A 19,647-nucleotide genomic window follows, 5' to 3' on the forward strand; every position below is an offset into this window, starting at 1 on the left:
GGCTGTTTAGGAGTGTGTTAGGTGAGTGATCGCACACCTCAAGGGCTGTTTAGGAGTGTGTTGGGTGAGTGATCGCACACCTCAAGGGCTGTTTAGGAGTGTGTTAGGACTCGCTCGCCTTAAAAAACAAGGCCTGATTTGATTGTTATCTTCCTTGTTCTCTTTGTATCAGAGAAGTTTTAGTTCTGAACAAAATGAAATAATATAATTTCACAGCCAAATTAACAAAGTGAACTATAAAATTAATTAGATCTTTAATTTTATTAAATACCACTATAATAGTCAACTGCCAATATTTCCACTCTTGTCTGACATCACCATCATGTTGGTTGACTCTTTTTTTCACTGCGTTAACAATGCCTCCTTATTTTTCTGGGCATGAATGATGTCGCCATAAATGTATGGGAGGTCATGTCCCCCTTCAACATTGTGTCTTTGATTTTTCTAATCCAGATTTATTCTGTGACCTTTCGTTGAAACCAGGATGTTTCTCTATTTATATTGGATCAACAAAAAAAGAACGTCACACATAAATTAATTAATTATTTGTATATAAATTAATACTTCATAACACTTGTAATTCTATTAAACAGACATATATACATGTAGTAACATAAAATTTAAACAAACAACTTCTCGTTCAATAGAACCACAAAATAATTTACATTATTGCGCAAAATTAGCATGTTACAAAAAATTCTCTCAAACATTTCCAAGGACCAGTGTGTACCCTGCAAATTTGCCCGCCCTTTGAATCCCACCTAAATCCAGTTGGACAGACATTAAAAACGTGTTAAGGAATGATTTAACTATTAACTGTTTGATCCGGGAATGTCCCGAAAGTTTTGTTACCGCATTTAAAGAGAATTGGTTTTATTCCGATTGCGATACAATGACAGAAATTTCAAATTTTCATCCAATAATCACTTGAAACTAAAATTTGTGTTTAAATTTTCATTTATTAAAAGCTCATAACAGGCAGAGAGTGATTTACTATCACTGATGACGCAATCACTACTTTTCATGTTCAGCTTTGGCGACTTTAAATGTTTTTGCAACGTATTTGATATGTAATTAATATCTTGTGTTGGCATATATCCAGTATATGTATTATTGCAGTACACGTTTTCTGCAAAATGTTTCGCTTTAATTTACTAACATCAATATAGGACTTGTTTCATCACCAATGATGCAATAACTTATTAGTTCTGCTAGGGTAACTTGGCAAAACGTGTTGTAGTCTACTTATTTGTCAGTGATGCCGAACCATTCAAAAACTAAATGCATGTACTGAATATGATTGATGATGGCAATATGGATTACCACTTCAAGCTTGATTTTTCTTTGCAAGCGTTCCTTTCAAATAAACGCTGTATTACAGAGTTACTTACTACTTGTCTTGCAACTGTCCTCATTATCGAGGACATTGACTGGTTTTAGTTGACCTATGACCTACCTACATTGTGTCATGGCGGTCTTAAACTAGAATCTGCCAAAACTGTTGAAGCATGTGCCAATGTTTTGCGTACACACAATGAATGAACATGACATTACTAGGTCGTAGGTCACGGTAGTATCAGGGTTTACTTGGCACCAATTGGTCACATTTAAACTACAGATTGGGGTCACACCGAAGAATTTCCTTTCACAGAAACAAAAAAATGTACACACAGTGGTGCTTGTCATTTTTTAAGAATTTGCGCAATAATTTAAACATGTCCATCATTTTTAAAGCTTTTATCCCTCTCGGAATGTTTATATTTATGGATGACGTACTATTTTCTTTCAATGTTCGTCGTCTAATCATACAATATTTATATGCTAGTCAATTGATAACCTTTTGTGAACGAGCTACAAAATGTATGAACAAGATTTATGTTTATAAAGTTTTTGTACACGTCATTTACCCATTCACTACTTGTTATCTTAACATTTTATTTTTATTACCATATTTTATATGATTTGTAGTTTTATAAACATTAATAACCCATTCACTAGCTCGTGATGTAACTTTTTAACCATCTTAGTTTTAAGTATTATATTTAACCTCAGCCAAGGAGGTATATGTAATCAATCGCGTTTGTTTGTTTGTTTGTTAGCAGGATTACTCAAAAAGTAATTACAAGATCTTTACGGACCACTCCATCCGGACCACGATCTCAATTCTTGACCAGATTTTAGTATAATTTTCAGACCTGCTAGTGTTAAAAGATAGGACAGAATTTTCAAAAGATGGCAAGCAGTCTTAAAGTAAACTCAAATTGCATTTTCTCAAAAAAACAACTTGTCCGAAAAACTTCATTTGTGATTTGTAATTTTAAAACATAATTTGATTTAATTTACAGGTTTTTTAATACGAGTAGTTTTAAAAAACCTATTTCCTTTAAAATTTACTCGTTTGTTTTTACCGTTGCTGTTCTATTGTTAGTCAACTGATACTATTGTTAGTTGAAAGGCTGGTTTACACCAATTCGCATACACATGCTTGTAGTGAAATTAGCCTAAATCACACACAGCTTTTCCTGGAGAAATCTTATGTAGAAGAATTTTACAGTAGGCGGAGGTGCACTCTCTGAGTGGCTTTCTTGTATTGTATGCAATGATTTTAGCCATTGGATATAATAGATCTCCAGACTCTCTGTAAACTGTAAAATCTCCCAAAACCAGTCTTTTCTTGAGGTCCAAAAGTTCCATTCTTTTACCATTAAAAACACATTTGGAATACCATGCTTTGTAGAAAACTGGACATATTAGGAATGCCACAATGCCATGGTGTGTCCAGTATTGGCAGAGGGTTGACTACTGAATAAACTAAAAATGAAAACATTGAGTGTTTATACATAAACCTTTAAAAAAAGTAACACAATCGCTGAACTGACTTGGTGTTCGCACTGGCCTATATTAGTTAATGCAATGAATGAATCACACAATGCAGTTATCAGGTGTTGGAGTGCCCTCACATATCATTTCTAGAGGCCAAACCATTGATCAGCCAAACGCTGTATTTCAAAACCTCAAAGGAAATTCATGATGCTCACGTTATCGTAGATTTCACTTTCATTTTCTAACATGCAAACTATTTTCTTTAAAAAATGTCCAACTAATAAAGAAATTAATTTTTAATTATGATATGATAATACTAATTAGGGTGAAATTACACATTGCAGGGCATTGACAGTCGGACTTTCCGATTGTTAGTCATGAAATGTTTAACTCGGGAAGAACTATCCGGAATTCGGGAAAGTTATGTTTACATATACCTGGACAAATCCAGAAGAGGTCCATAACCTTTAAAAAATATTTACTTAGGTTTATTTTGAAAAATTACTCTTTTTTTATGTTTGATATAAAATCTGACCCCTGTCATTATATATGTAGATTTCTAACTTCAAAATATGATACATATTGACGGCGTTAATGTAGTTGATCACGTTCAAAACCTTTTAAGGTTTCAAAGATTTCATTTAAAAAGAAATAAACGAGATTTAAAAGTTCTAAATTAATGAATATACTTTAATCATGATGGATGAAGTATGTCAAACTGTTTGGTCGATAGAAGAATTATTACTTTAGATAATGATTAACAATATTAATAAGGATCTTTGGTTGATGCAAATTCTCTATAGACACTATGCAATTAAACCTTCATTTTCTAGAAAAATATTTGTCACAATATAAGCTTCTGTATTGATTGTTGAGTTTGGTTTGTAAGTCACTATGAGAATATTATCATTATTATTTATTTTCCAATAGTAGAGTACATTCCATCCTTTGAGAGATCACTATTCAGGGGACACTTTTCCATGATGAAAAAGAAGAAATATATTCACTTTGTCAGGTCCCAAATGTGCCCCCTTAGTAGGAGTTCTACTATAAATACATAATAATTCAGTATAACTCCTATTAAGGGGTCACTTTTCCGGACCCAACAAAGTGTTTTAATAGAGGTATCATGTTTACCACCATTCGTTTCTGGTTCACTGGTTGACTAGACACAAACTAACTTTATTTGTCATATGGTATACAAAAATGTTCTTCCTTGAAAAGATAATAAGATAGATACATTTCAAATATTATATATTTAATAATCAGTTGTCTTTTTGCTCAATAATTATTCTATTTCCTATTTCTATTGTCTGCAAATTGAGAAATATCATTAATTCATGTCAATTGAGGAAATTATAAATTGTGAAAAGGGATTAAAAAAAAGAAGTAATTCAGCTGTTTATTAATATTATTCAAAATCTACTTTGATATACATTATGTAATGTAATTTTAGTAACAGTCATGTGTTTTCACCTGCTCTCCCGTTTATTCACCAACCGGTTATAGTTCTATAATTTTTCAAGATGATTTTACTCTTTTCTATTTTGTTTTAATTGTGAATAGTTAGAAATCCAGCTTCTCTACAAATTATCATTTTTTTTAAACTTCTCGCATATACAATTATAAAACAGCGAACAAGACAAATATCAATCAAAGGAAAGCCAAGAGGTCAACTCTTTAATTCAATTAAATTTATTTATTTTCCAAAAACAACAGAAATATAAATTGAATCCAAATTTACTGTCAACACCACCAGCCTGGTGGGTTGTAAGTACTCTCTTTCTGGTGTAAAACAATTACCAAACAAGTTTAAAACAATAAATTACGGTACATAAAGCCAGGGAAAAATTTGAACCAAAAGACATAAATATGTGTTGTAGTATAAGAAATACAACAATATATTACTTTAAATAAATAACCTTTACATGGTTTCTGATAAAATATGTACAGTAACATTTGACAATTACCTATTTATTATCACTATTGTTTAATTAATAACATGTGTATGTTGTTGTTGATCTTGGCAGCGCTATTTGAAAGTTCTTATTGTGTTGAAGGTTCAGTATTGTGGTGGTAATATTTTTCAATCATAGCAAACAACATCCTTTGGTTACAATACTGTAAATTTACATATTAAATGACATAACAGATTTTTTTTTTTTTCTCGTACAGCAGTCAACTGACAACGGCTGATGATGAACAGATTTTTATATAATGCTAGCGCATGACACATATTTATTTGAACTTCAAAAACCAAATAATCTTGAAACAAAATTGTTGGAAAAAGAAACAATTTTCTGGTATTGTGAAATTGGTATGAAATTTTCTAATTTTCATTGTTCTTTTAATAATATGCATCCAGGGATAATTTATTTGATTATACAAGTGACCTTATATTACGCTAAAAAAAATGCCCCCCTCAAATAAATACGGTAATTAGTAATGTATATTTGACTTTTAAAGGTTATAATTTTATTCAGTTTAAAGATCTCCAAATCAATTATATCTTCTGTTCATTACAATACCTCTTATAGTTGACTTATAGTATTCCAAGTACATACTTAGACTTCCTGAGTCTCCAATTGCAAATCTGTCTACTATTGTATAACTCCTGACTATTTAAATCACACTTTTGATGAATGTACCATTTTTTTTTAAATAATGAGCAATTAATCTTTTTTATAATATATTTTTATTCTCGGAATTCATACTTTAAATGTCTATTATAAGACGCAATCATAAATCTGTCAACTGTATGCAACTTCTTAAATGTTTCATTATTTGTGACAATTTTAATAAAAAAAAATAAAAAAGTATTCAAAACAAGCTTTGATTCAATTTGAAATCTATCAAAACAACAAATAATTCAGACTTGGAAAACTTCACCTGCTATTCCTGTACTGTACAGTATTTCTACATATGACAGTATTTGTCCAGTATCATAGGCAAATTCTGTAATACAGTGTAACATATGTATCACATTGTTTAAGTCAGGCTTCTAACCTTTGACACATGCTTCACATGTGACGCTGTATTCCATAATTTTCCTACTAGAATGGACTAATTATATATACTGTACTATACTAGAATCGGCTAACTTTGTTCCAAATTTAGATTAAACATTGAATAGCATGCATTACCAAGCATATTATATCTATTGTGTCTTAGTTGTGAATTTAATTAACATAAGAATGCTTAGTTTTAGTAGTTACTATTGTTACTATAAAGTTCAGCAGCCATATTGTGTTCTAAGTTTTACCGGCAATTAGCATATGACTGGCATTGTGCTGTTTTTAAATGCTCTAGTAAGTTTTGTTTTCTATATTGTGAATGACAATTCAGGAAACATAAATAGTCTGTGAAAGATTGTACAAGTAGATACACAATAGATGCCGGTTTCCTGTCTGGATTTTCCCGTCATGGTCACTTTTGGAAGCATCCGTAATTGTCAGTTGATGAAATTTGTTTAGGGAAGTGAGAGCAGTTTTGATTTTGACAGTGTTTTCAAGATGATACGATCGGAAAGATCAGTACATAGACGTCGGACCAGCATATCTAATATGTTGCTTTACCAGACAAAACTCTTGGGTACGTGTGTAAACATTCTTTTATCACTTCCAACGTTGGACAGACCTTGTTTAGTTCTAATGTATAACTTGTCATCTTGAATTGGTGCTGTAAGCTTGCTTGAAACATTTAATCTAGTTACTGGGGCGGATCCAGGATTTTGAAATGGTCGAGGGGTCTCGACACGAAGTACCTCACTCTGGATCCGCCCCAGAGTTACATACCAGTATGAAGTTCCACTCGCTTGTCTTCTTGAATTAGGAACATGAAGCTATATTAGCTCCATGTTAGGACTGCAAATTGTGTGCAGTTACATTCTTTAGTCTCTGTCACAGACTGACCAGAAAGCAGCAGACACGCTGTCCTTAGCATGACGTACCAACCATTACACGCTGATCTTACTATTAATGTGCAAGTAATACTTAGTACTCCGACCTGCAATATGTACATTGTTTAAATGTTTATAACTCCCAAATCTTATTGCTTAACCACAATTGAACTTATAATTTATATATAGATACTAGAAACTTAACCACCACTAGTTCGACATTTGCTTGTTTTTGTTTTTAGTACTTTAATTTAAGGTGATACGAAATGACGTCACTAACGTGAAACGAGCTTCTCGTTTATGGTCTTGTGATGATGGATAGAAATGGATGCCAAGGATCTACTGTAAATAAAAAACATCTTAGAGTAAACAAATCGAATTACATAGATAAAGAAAATAATTGGCTAAGCAACTTTGATTGAACCTTGCGTTAAATACAGTATTATATTGGCGCTTGATGATGAGATGCGAGTCCCTCTGAACTAGTTTAGTAAGGGCATCTTTTAAAAATGACAAACTTTGGATCCTCTGTTATAGGCCTAAAGTGCATGGAATTGAATAAGATAGTGTAATGTAGTTGCCGCCCTCTAGGTAAGGGTAAGCGTGTGCAACATGGACGATGTGAATAAAGTATAATATAGAAGAGTGATAAACATTACAATTTGGCGACGAGGATAAACGTGAATAAATGAGGATAGATAAATTAGATAAATGAGAATCGTAACTATACCGTCTTATATAAGTTAAATATCGTTTGAATAACCACCATGGCTACGGCGAATAGTAATATGCCTAGCCTGCCTGCATTTGATGTGCACGCCGATCTCGCCAGCAGAGCGACGAGGTGGACCAAGTGGCTGAAGCGTTTTGAGCGAGCCATGGTAGGCTTTGGAATTACAAATGATGCCCGAAAGAGAGCACTGTTGTTATTCTATGGAGGGTTAGAGTTACAAGATGAATTTGACACCCTGCCAGATCAAGATACTGGTGGTGATGGTGGTACGTACACACAGGCCAAAGAAGCCTTGACAACACATTTAACCCCAAAAGGTAACATTGATTATGAAACGATAATTTTTCGGAGAATGAATCAGGAGCCTAGTGAGAAAATAGACCAGTACTGTAGTAGACTGCGTCTACAGGCTGTTAAGTGTAATTTCAATGACATTACCAGAGAAATTAAAACACAGATAATTTCAGGATGCAAAGACAGCCGATTTAGAAGGCGTATCCTAGAAAAGGAAAGAACATTGACACAAATTCTTGATTTAGCACGGTCTGTTGAGTTGTCAGAAAAAAGGGCAACAGAGGTTGAAGGAAATTCATCCCAATCAGCTGTAAATGCGACAACAGAATCTGTGAATGCGATGAAGTTTACAAATCGTAGCCGTTCAAAGAAATATAATGGTACAAAGAATCAAAGTCAATATAATAAATCCACTTACAAACAAAAGTCAAAACCAGCAGGAAAATCATCAACATGTAGAAAATGCGGTTTGGCATACCCACATGAGGCTGAGTGTCCAGCAAAAGGTAAAATTTGTAATTCATGCGGTAAACAAGATCATTATGCACGAGTTTGTTTCACGAAAGGCAAACAACAAGTTAGCAGAGTGGAAGAACAGGTGTGCAGTAGTGGTGCAACAGGAGATACAGATTATGCAACAGATCCAGAATATGCTTTTGTTCTCCCAGGACCATCAAAAAAGTTACCAACATGTGATATGATAGTCCACTGTAATAACAAGGTACAGATGCGAGCACTTGTAGACACAGGAGCGTCAGTGAACGTGATGGATAGTGTTTCATTTGATAAGATAGTACCCAAGCCAACAATTGACAAACACAAAACAGAAATCTTTGCATATGGAAAAGCAAATCCACTGAAAGTAGTAGGAATTGTTAAACTCAAAATATCCATTGAATCCACACAGAAGTGTATAGAGACTGAGTTTTATATAGTACATGGTAATACAGGAAATTTGTTATCATGGAAAACATCTCAAGAACTAGAGCTTGTCAAACTAGCGTGTGGAATTGGTAAGAGTGAAGATAGTGTTCCTCAATGTATCAATGACTACTCAGAACTTTTTAGAGGTATTGGTAAAATCAAAGATGTAGAGATCAAGTTACACATCGACACAACAGTACCAACAAAGGAACAAAAACACAGGAGAATACCATTTCATGTTCGTGCTGATGTTGATCGAGAGCTGAAACGATTATTAGAACTTGACATCATAGAGAAAATTGAAGGACCAACACCGTGGGTCAGTCCAATCGTTGTAGTACCGAAGAAAAATGGAGTTCGTTTATGCGTTGATATGCGTGAAGCGAACCAAGCTATCAAGAGAGAAAAACACCCAATACCAACGTTAGATGAAATTGTATCTGATTTGAATGGTGCATCAGTGTTTAGCACATTAGATTTGTCATCTGGATATCATCAATTTTCACTCCATCCTGAAAGCAGATATATTACAACGTTTAGCACACACGTCGGTTTGTTTCGTTACAAACGGTTGATGTTTGGCGTGAATTCTGCCCCTGAATTATTTGCAGCTGCAGTAAGAAATTTATTGAGCGGGTTAAATGGATGCAGAAACATATCTGATGACATAATTATTTTTGGAAGGACAAAACAAGAACATGACATAAACCTTAAAGCAGTTCTTGAAAGATTGAAGCAATGTGGAGCAACTTTAAATAAAGAGAAATGTTGTTTTGCTCAACCAAAGGTTAAGTTTTACGGACATACATTCAGTAGTGACGGATTAGCTGCTGATACACAGAAGATAGAAAGTCTCAAGAATGCTCCACGACCACAGTCGGCAAGTGAAGTAAAGTCCTTGTTAGGTATGGCTCAGTACTTGTCACGGTTCATCTACAATTACGCTTCGATTACAACACCATTGCGAGAGCTTACTCATCAAAATAGCCAATGGAAATGGACAGGTGTTGAAGAACAATCATTTAAAGATCTAAAGAAAGCTTTAATTAGTTCTGATGTAATAACTTACTTTGACATTAACAAGAGAACAAATATTCTAGTAGATGCAAGCCCTGTAGGCCTGTCAGCTATTATGTGCCAAGATGGTAAAGTGATAGGATATGGAAGCAGAGCATTATCCGATGTTGAAACGAGATACTCACAAACCGAGAGGGAAATGCTAGCTGTTGTATACGGTGCTGAACATTTTCATTTGTACGTATATGGTGCAAAGTTCAAGATAACAACGGATCACAAGCCATTACTAGGAATCTTCAAAAGTCAAAAACAGATGTCCGCAAGGATTGAGAGATGGCGATTGCGACTAATGCCATATGATTGTGAAGTGATCTATAGACCAGGTATTGACAACCCTGCAGATTACTTGAGCAGACATCCTACTTCAACAGATACACAGACAGAAGTTAGTCAAGATGTTAATATGATAGGAAGTTATGTAAACTATGTTGTACAGAACAGTGTTCCAAAGGCAATGACCAAACAAGAAATTGAAATAGAGAGTGATCGTGATGAAACATTCAAGAAGTTGAGGAAAGCTGTTGAAAGTGGAAAGGATAAAGATTGGAAACATCCTTTGTTGGAACCATTTAAAAATGTGAAAGATGAAATAGCAGTAGTAGATAAAATCATATTACGAAGACATCAGATAGTTTTACCAGAGACATTGAGAGGAAAAGCTGTAGAATCGGCTCATGTAGGACACCAAGGGATCGTAAAGACTAAAGCATTGATACGTGAAAAAGTGTGGTTCCCTGGAATAGATAAAATGGTAGAACGACAGGTTAGAAAATGCCTAGCATGTCAAGCGACTGTATCTACGAATGCAGAGAAACCAGAACCATTGAAGATGACAGAATTACCAACATTACCATGGACTGAAGTGGCAGTTGATTTTAAAGGACCAATGCCAAATGGAAAATATTTGCTTGTTGTATATGATATGTATAGCAGATTTCCAGAAGTCGAGATAGTTCAGTCGACATCAGCGAAAGCAACTATTCCGAAATTAGATGCGATATGCGCAAGACATGGCATACCTAATATAGTATTGTCAGATAATGGACCTCCATTTAACAGTCATGAGTTCGAGCAATTTGCAACATACCAAGGGTTTAAACATCGAAGAACGACTCCATTATGGCCGAGAGCAAATGGGGAAGTTGAAAGATTCAATCGGACATTAACCAAAGTTCTTCAAACTGCAAGTGTTGAGGGAAGAAATCCGCATCAAGCGTTATATGAATTCCTCAGGCAGTATCGAGCAACCCCACATTCAACCACAGGGAAAAGTCCAGCTGAACTATTATATGGAAGAAAAATAAAAATATGTTTTCCATCACTGACTAAAGTAGACGAGAAGAATGATGTAGAAGTTGCAAACAAAGATAAAGAACAGAAGAAGAAAATGAAAGATAGCGGAGATATGTATTTGCATACAAAAGAAAGCGATTTGAAAGTTGGAGACAAAGTGCTTGTAAAGCAACAAAAGAAGAATATGTTAACAACCCCGTTTGACCCAGATCCGTATATTGTAAGTTGGAGAAAAGGAAATGCTATAATTGCAGATAGGAATGGTATAAAAATTAGAAGGAACATTTCTCATTTCAAGAAAATAAACATTTTTAATGATTATGAGTCAGACGTCGATGATGATGTAGTAGAAAGACCCCAAGATGTAAATGATCAACAAGAACCAAGACGACCGCAAAGGAATCGACGAATGCCCGCAAGATATAATGATTTTGTGTTGGACCAATAAGTTTGAAAATAATAGAAACAAAGGATATGAACATTGTTGAGTTGATTCACATTTTGATGAACATTTAAATTTGATTTTGAGCAAAGTTATTGATTTCGATTTATTGGATAAGAACATTGATTATATTTGTGACAAGAGACATTGATAAACAGTAAAAGACAATTTGAACATTTCTGAGAATTTAATTAGTAAACAATAATATATCTTGATAATTGACACTATGCAATTGATGGAGAATTACTTATAAAAAAAATATATACACTAATATGAAGCATAACAATCAGAGTATTAATAATTAAATAAGCTAGTCAATATGATAAAAGTTAATAGTTAAAATGTTAGTTAATATTCAGTGTTGTATTTGATAGTTGTAGAACTTATCTAAAGTAAGGAGGGAATGTAATGTAGTTGCCGCCCTCTAGGTAAGGGTAAGCGTGTGCAACATGGACGATGTGAATAAAGTATAATATAGAAGAGTGATAAACATTACAGATAGTACTATAGATTTATAAGAGGAGCTTGTTCATGGTCCTGGAAGGTTTTTTTAACTTTAATATTTTTCCTAGCTTTGAATCAAAATTATATCAACCATCTCTTATACATTGTATTAGGTACAAATGTCTTTCTTTAGTCTTTTATATAGTTAAAAACACTCTAATACTTTAAAACAGGAAGGATTAAAGATTATTAAGAGTATGAATACAGAAGCCTTGGGGCTGACTAAAGTCTAGAACTTGTTTGATCTCTCACTAAATCCGTATTGCTCTACTTACTTACCGCCAATGTAATGCAAGCAGCTTCTTTTCATCCAGTTTAATTAAGGAAACAAATTCACCCCTTGTTGACCGTTTATGAAACAATACGCCATCTGGGTCTACTTTTCGTTTTGTAAATTGGCAACATTTTGTTTTCAAGAGCGAACTGATGCCTGGACATTCACCTATATTGGCCAGGGGTGTAAATTTTCAGCCATTTCAGCTGTTTCAGGTGTTTTCAATAATTTGTGATAACTCTAGTAAACCATACAAATGTATTGAGAAAGTAAAGGGACGTACACCTAACTATGCCCTGTTCCATTTTAATTCCTGGTCTCCACATGTGAAGTTAAAGAATTAACATACACATAAAGCAATTAATAGCTGCACAATCGCTGTTTTAATTTGACCTTTAACTCATAAACTCTCTGAGTGAGGGGAGGGGGAAGCATTTGACAACTCTCTATGGATAACAATGACGCCATTACACAACCAACCACGATTAATCATCAAACTAGTTTTATTTTGAGTAAAAATTAGTTTGTTATCCAGAAATAACGACTATACAAAGTGCCAAAATATGGTTATTTTAAACATTACATTACACCCACACATGATAGCCTACAAACAAGTGTTCTGTTTATTTTGATTGTATTAAATATGTAGCACACAAAATATTACTCTTTAGATTAGTAAATGAAAAGTGTGAAATTAATTTACTATTACTTTGGTTTCAGTGCACAAAATGTTTCCTTACTACATTATTTATAAGTTAATATTTGAGAATTTTAAAATAAACCAATCCATCATATTGTTAATCTAATCGGTGGTAATCTTCTGCAGTTCCTCAAGCACACTGTAACAAATATGAATAAAAAATAGATTAGAAAAAACATAAACAATAATATTATTTTAATATATTTTAAGAATTTCCAATCGAAAATGTTACCACAGTCCATTCAAAATAATAACATTTAAAATATCATAGTTATAGTTACTGGACCCAAAGCTCTGTCTACACTATCAATAAAAAAAAATGTGAGGTGCCCAAAATGGACATGTCATATCACACCATATTTGGACATATCACTAACACATTTGGGCACATCACACTTGTTTTGTCAAACTAGTTTGATAGTGTAGACAGAGCTTAATTGTTCACATGAATAAAACCTAGGAACCAAAGTATATTCACTACCTCCTCTTCCTCATCCCTGCCTATTTTCTATTTTTCTATCTTTCTCACACCACTACCCCTTCTGTTTCCTTATCTTCTCTTTTTCACAGAAATTTTATAGTACCATATCGATTAATTAATATATTGACATTAATAGGTAGTTATTTTTAAATTAGTGAAAATAGTATTGAATTCACCTTTACGATCCCATTAGTGCTTTGTAGATCTTTTAATTGAACATTGGGCCTTCACATTGACGTCAACAAACTGTCTGTCTGTTTAAAATCTTTGTATGTACATTCTACATTATAATGTTTTATTTTCTTTCAATGTTTTGATGATACAATTTGTATTTAGTACATTTTCACTTAGCTTTCTGTATCCGTTATGGTCAGTGCCAGGCAAAATGTGCAAAACATGCCTTAACACTTGCTCATCTATCACATTTATATATTAATTAATAACTTCCCATATTAGCATTTACTGGATAAAAGATTATGTCTATTTCTCAGGCGGTTGTTTTTATAAGGCTTCTTGTTTAAAATATTCAAAACACACTTTGGATATTATTTCATCATTCAAATTCACCATATCAATTACTGTATGTTATTGGTAACTGAACTCTGTTATATGTCATCAATACTATTGATATTACAACATAAAAGTGAATTCAAATCATGCTTACCGTACTTAACAGAAAGCAGGGACATTTCCAGGATTTCGCTAACATTTAATATTAATAGTCTTTCAATAATTGATATCAATAGTAGTTCAATAAATATCAATAATAGATTAGCTTCTTTTATTAGTATTTCATCAGATACAACTCCACAACGTCCACAAAACAAATTCCTACTAATACTTTTTTTTGGTAAAAACTATTTTTCAGAATCTGTCCAATCGTTTCCATCTTTGCGAGAATCTTTACAAATGTAACATGGTCAGTCTATGTATTGATCAATGGAAATTATTACAACTTCCTGTCGACTATAAAGAAATGGATATCTACAGTATATAAAGGAACCTATTGTATCTGCTTGCAAAGACGTCATGATATTTTCTACCGATATTGTTTATTAACATTAAATAATCAAATTAATTAAAATATTTAGTTAGCAATCTCCTATAGTCATTAAACATTTAAATAGTACACGTCACAACAGTATGGTTTAAATGTTTTCTGTTTTTGCTACTTTGACAGCTTATATATTTACACACATCTGCTTCTTAATATCGACAGTGCAAGGCCAGCTATGATGTCATTCAGTTCCAAGTTCTGACTTTATTAGTATTACAAAGTTTTTCTTAATTAAAGTATTTTTCTCACTTTATAATGAAGTTTGTTAGGTGATTGGTGAATCTTTTAACAGACAGTCATGAATATTGTTGTCAGTATACTTTATTCTGTATGAGAAGAAGATCTCTACTGTGCGTCTATGGTTCATTGTGCAATCAAATTTCAGTATGTGAAGAAGTTGATTGTCACCTGAACTACAGTGTAGTAGCCTTTTACAGTGACTGGCAACCATTGCTCAATATCTCATTAATATTTAATGCCTTGCTCCGTGTCGTATGTGAAGAAGTGTTTTAGTCTATATTAATACAATCAGCGTGTCGTCAATTCATAAAGCAATCCGTCTGTTGCAACTTCACATGTGCAGTGATTTCATCGGCTTCAATTCAAATTATTTATTTCAAAAGATGATTACTTTGAATTTTATCTAAATAACATTTGACAACCGGAATTAAAAATCATTTTCATCATTTTTGGAAAAAAAATATTTTGAAAATGCTCAAAATAAAATAACAGTTTGATTCGACATGAAAGAACGAGTGCAGGAACGTTGGTTAGTAGCACTTAAGAAAGTTATACGAAGGAATAGGGTTATTTGTAAACAACACTTTTTAGGTAAGATATGTCTGTATTTTCTTTATGACTGCACAACAATTCTGTGAAATGAATTTACATATTAAGGAAAAGACCTTTGACTTTCAATCAGAGGTATCCCCTGAGTAAAAGGCAGGTAGTGTTAACACATACTGTATATTTCCTCTTATTAGTTTAAACAGAAAGTGTCCCCTCAAGGGGTGTCCTCTTTATAGGAGTGCCTCCTTGATATGGGTGTCCCCTGTATAGGAGTGTCCCCTGTATATAGGCGTGCTCCCTGTAGGGATGAACCAAAGGATGCTATATTTGAAAGGTAGATGACTTACAGTACTTTAGAAAGTGTCTAAATATTTGGAAAATTGTTATATTATTGATATTATTATATAAAATATTATTTTCATAGAACATCAAATCTTTATTTTCTATAGCTATGGTATACTTATTATAGTGCTGTAGTACCATTAGACAAATGTGTAGTACAGTGTACTTTTTAAATTTACTAATAAGAAATCATAATATGAACACTAGTAGAATTAATGGTACACAACATATACTGTAGTGTCCCCTTGAGTGTTCCCTAAATAGGTGTTGACCATATGTAAGTATATTTCTCATTCATTTCACAGGAAAGTGCTCCTTAATAGGTGGGGTTCTGGGTAATAACAGACAAAAATATTTAACAATTTGGCACATGTGCCTTAGAACATGTAACAGTTCATATAAAAAATAAATTCTAATTTTAGTAAATAATTTATTAAAATAACATTTTTGCTGATTTCTATGCCATTTAAAAATTATTTGTATGTACTGTATTAATAGGAAATAAATCAAAGATTATTTCAGTTGATTAAACATGAATTATGATTTATAGGCAGCAACAATCTTGGTTGAAATTAAAATATTTAATCACACAAAATCTGCATGCATTACGTTTGTCCAGGTACTTTGTGGTTTCATATGCAGTACAATTAAACATTTGAAATCCACATTGACTATGTTTAGTTTATCAATAGAGTATTCGCATCATCTAAAATTATTATTGTTATCGATGTTTAAACCAGTCTGCTTTTGTAGTCTTATTATATTAAGTACAAGATTACACTTTTGTAATTTGAAGTTACAATAACAAGTAGAGAATTAAATTTATTTATATTTTCGGCGTTCAAGTTATTTTGAAATGCGGTTTGGGTTTTAAATCTCAGCTATGATGATGACTTTTTTCTCTTCATTTCAGTATTTTGTTACCGTTCAGTAATACTACAAGACCTTTTGTTTATTAATACTATTCGATGTTAGTAATTTAATACTTAGTTAAATTCATTTTTTGCAAAAACAATTCCATGTACATTTAAACCCAAGAGGTTCTTTGATTAATGTATTGTGTGTGTAAATACCTGCTTATATATCTGACTGTATTAATTATGTTAAAGTCTACATCCATATACTGTATGAGAAATAATAAATAAATAATAAATAGATAAATTGGCTACTCATGGAGAGAACATAAAATATTTTATAAATCATTGTCTAAATTTGGATCTTAATATTTTGTATGTTTTTTTATCCATTGTAGTGTATAAATAAAGACTTTCTGATTTATTTGAATTTCGATCAATAAAAATGAATTGAATTTAACAAATGTAATTCAGTGTTTATCTAGGACAACGTATAACTTGGTTTTACAATGGTTCTGTGTATGATGTACAGTTATTTCAAAACATGTTCACATTTGTACAACTATCACTCCATGACCATATAAGCAAATTGTATGCATTTTAGTCATCTATACGCATCATAAAATAATCTTTGCAAATCACTATCATATCATATTGTTTGGTAATGTCCTAATCCACACCGTATGATCAATATAATTACTAATGTAATATCTACGCAAGTCGCCCCCAAATTCACCGTGAACCCTGTTTTTATGTGTACACCTACTCACTTTCAATCGTTTTTCATCTCATAGATTTTTAATTTTGATATTTAATAAATAATTACTAAATATCACCATCCCTCAAAAGATTAGCTTTCGGCCGTAAATCTCTCCTCAACCTTTGAATGTTGTTAATTTTCATACTTTTTTTTATGATTTCATTATAACACTCCACACTTAAACATTAACGATGTGTAATAAATAGTTATTACAATCACCATTTCTTAACAGATTATTTTCCTATTTTAAATCCCTTTGCTATTGAATGTTATTTAATGTATTAATTGTCGTAGTATGTTGTCAAATATTAATACTTGATTTGGTAAATTTGATTTACAGTTTTGTTTTCGTGAATTAAATGTATTTGAAACGAACTGTTAGAAATATCAGTAATGCTTTATCTTAAACTTATTTCAACCTTTAATTTCTTGTAATGCAGTAAATGAAAACTTTTTCTCTTTCTTATATTACGCAAAAATAAGTTATAAAGTTTGTAAACATAAATGAAACATAATATATCAAGGGAAAGGCTAAAAAATAGTGTGAACTAATTGTTTTAAGACCAATTTCTACGGTCAAATGTTGCATTCTCTGCCACTTTCTCCATGGCACAATCAAGTCATAGAAAGGTCATCACTAACTAGATGCTGCCCTTCCATTAGATGTGTGTATCGTCTACAGTACTTTATTGTGACAACCAGATAAATGACAAATGTGGAAATATTATAAGAATTTATCATACAATTGGTATTGCTTTGCAGGAGCAGCATGGAGGTTGGAAGATGAGGAGAGTGGTAACCCCGCCCCTGCTCCCAGCCTAGATGACACGCCCTTCAGCAAATCTTCTTCCCAGCTTTACTATCCAAATACCACAGCAACGGTAAGTTAAATACCCTTACTAATTATATTTGAATGAAATACAACTGTTATTTTCTATAATCACTTTCATCTGTAGTCTATTCAAAACCTTTAAGAAAAAAACACTAACCCAAAAACGTATATAAGTAATATAAATTACACACACAAAATTAAATCAAGAAGATATAAAAAAATATCTTTTAAGAAAGGTTTGGTTTTGGTTTGGATCAATGCAACAACGTAGGTGCAACACAAGTGAGTTGACCAATCACAGTTAGGTTGATCCATCACGCTTGTGATTTGTCGAATTACATGCGGTGTTCTTACATACTTGCGTTGCATCAAAGTTGGAACTTAAGCTTTATAGTTTTATATCATTTAAGATGGCCATAAGTTGATGTGAACTAGCCTACTGTATTTAATAGTTGGACTAAAGTTTACTAGGCCATAACAATTAAATTATTATCTATCCATAACTTCCCATCATCACACAATAGGATCATCTGTACAAAAGGCAAAGTACTTTTCTGCTACTTTGATTTCTTTCATTGCGGCTTTACACACAAATTTTATTTTCTTATACTACGCTTAAAAAAATGAATGAACTAAAAATGTATCTCTTTGTATTGTTGCAGTTGTTATTTCAACACCCGTATTGTTTCATTTTTAAGAGGCGTTTTCGGTTTTCTTCGTTGGTGGGAAAATATTATTTTGGCAAAGTTTTTCTATTGTTTGATGATTGTGGGAAAGGAATGAGATTCCTGTTTATAGGAACGATCAATCTGGAATCACTAAAGAAGAAAACAATTATTTTCCTATTCTGATGTTCAGTATTTTATAATATTTTTACATTTATTTTTAAACCTGTAAGTGGCAGGTTATTGCTTTTGTTTTTTTAAATAATAAAATCAAAATTAAGAAATTTATCAGAAACAGAAGTAAAACATTTACAATTTAAAATATATAATATTGGTAATAATAAATTGCTTACTCCTTTTACTGCTTCACAAATTTGATTACAATCTACAATAAAATATGAATATTTCCCTTTGTCTCAATAGGAATGTCGCCTCACTTGAAGTGTCCCCAAAAGATATCTCCTACGAGTTGTTCCTATAATATTGGGTTTCCCCTCAATAGGAGTGTCCCCTCACTAGGAGTGTCCCCACATTAGGGATGTCTCCTCTATATAGTTGTCCCCATAATATTGGGATTCCCCAATTAAATAGGATCTTTATCAGTTTCTTGACTTTATTTTCATTCTCTCTATAACGTTTGTTAGTTATCGGCTGTAGATACACCTTTTGCCCTGTCTTCATATTTCTAGAGCTTTTGTGTAAGTGTTTTTTCTCTTAGATTGTAAAGCTATCATCCACATTAATTTTGTTAGTTTTAAATGCCTGTTAAACAGACATCTCTAGTGCAGTGTTCTCATAAAGTAAGCTGATTAAATAAATAAAACAAGTAGCAAGCGCTTTCCTAACATATTTGGAATAACATTGTTAATGTTAACATCATTTTATTGGACATTTTACCTTTACTC

General features: G+C 32.5%; 1 protein-coding gene across 4 annotated transcripts in view; it reads left to right on the plus strand.

Annotated features, from left to right (window-relative positions):
* LOC140063527 (ankyrin repeat and fibronectin type-III domain-containing protein 1-like) overlaps positions 1-19,647 on the plus strand; it is a 70,756-nt gene that overhangs the window by 37,572 nt on the left and 13,537 nt on the right. For 2 of the 4 annotated variants that reach the window (XM_072109881.1, XM_072109880.1), the window contains exon 4: positions 18,008-18,126. In XM_072109881.1, coding sequence (XP_071965982.1) covers positions 18,008-18,126 — 119 coding nt within the window. Of the gene's footprint in view, positions 1-5,851; positions 6,415-14,631; positions 15,332-18,007; positions 18,127-19,647 lie in introns of those variants that run through there. The other 2 variants (XM_072109883.1, XM_072109882.1) reach the window with 2 other exon arrangements.

Source organism: Antedon mediterranea, chromosome 1 (genome assembly GCF_964355755.1).
Source record: "Antedon mediterranea chromosome 1, ecAntMedi1.1, whole genome shotgun sequence".
Lineage (NCBI taxonomy): Eukaryota > Metazoa > Echinodermata > Crinoidea > Comatulida > Antedonidae > Antedon > Antedon mediterranea.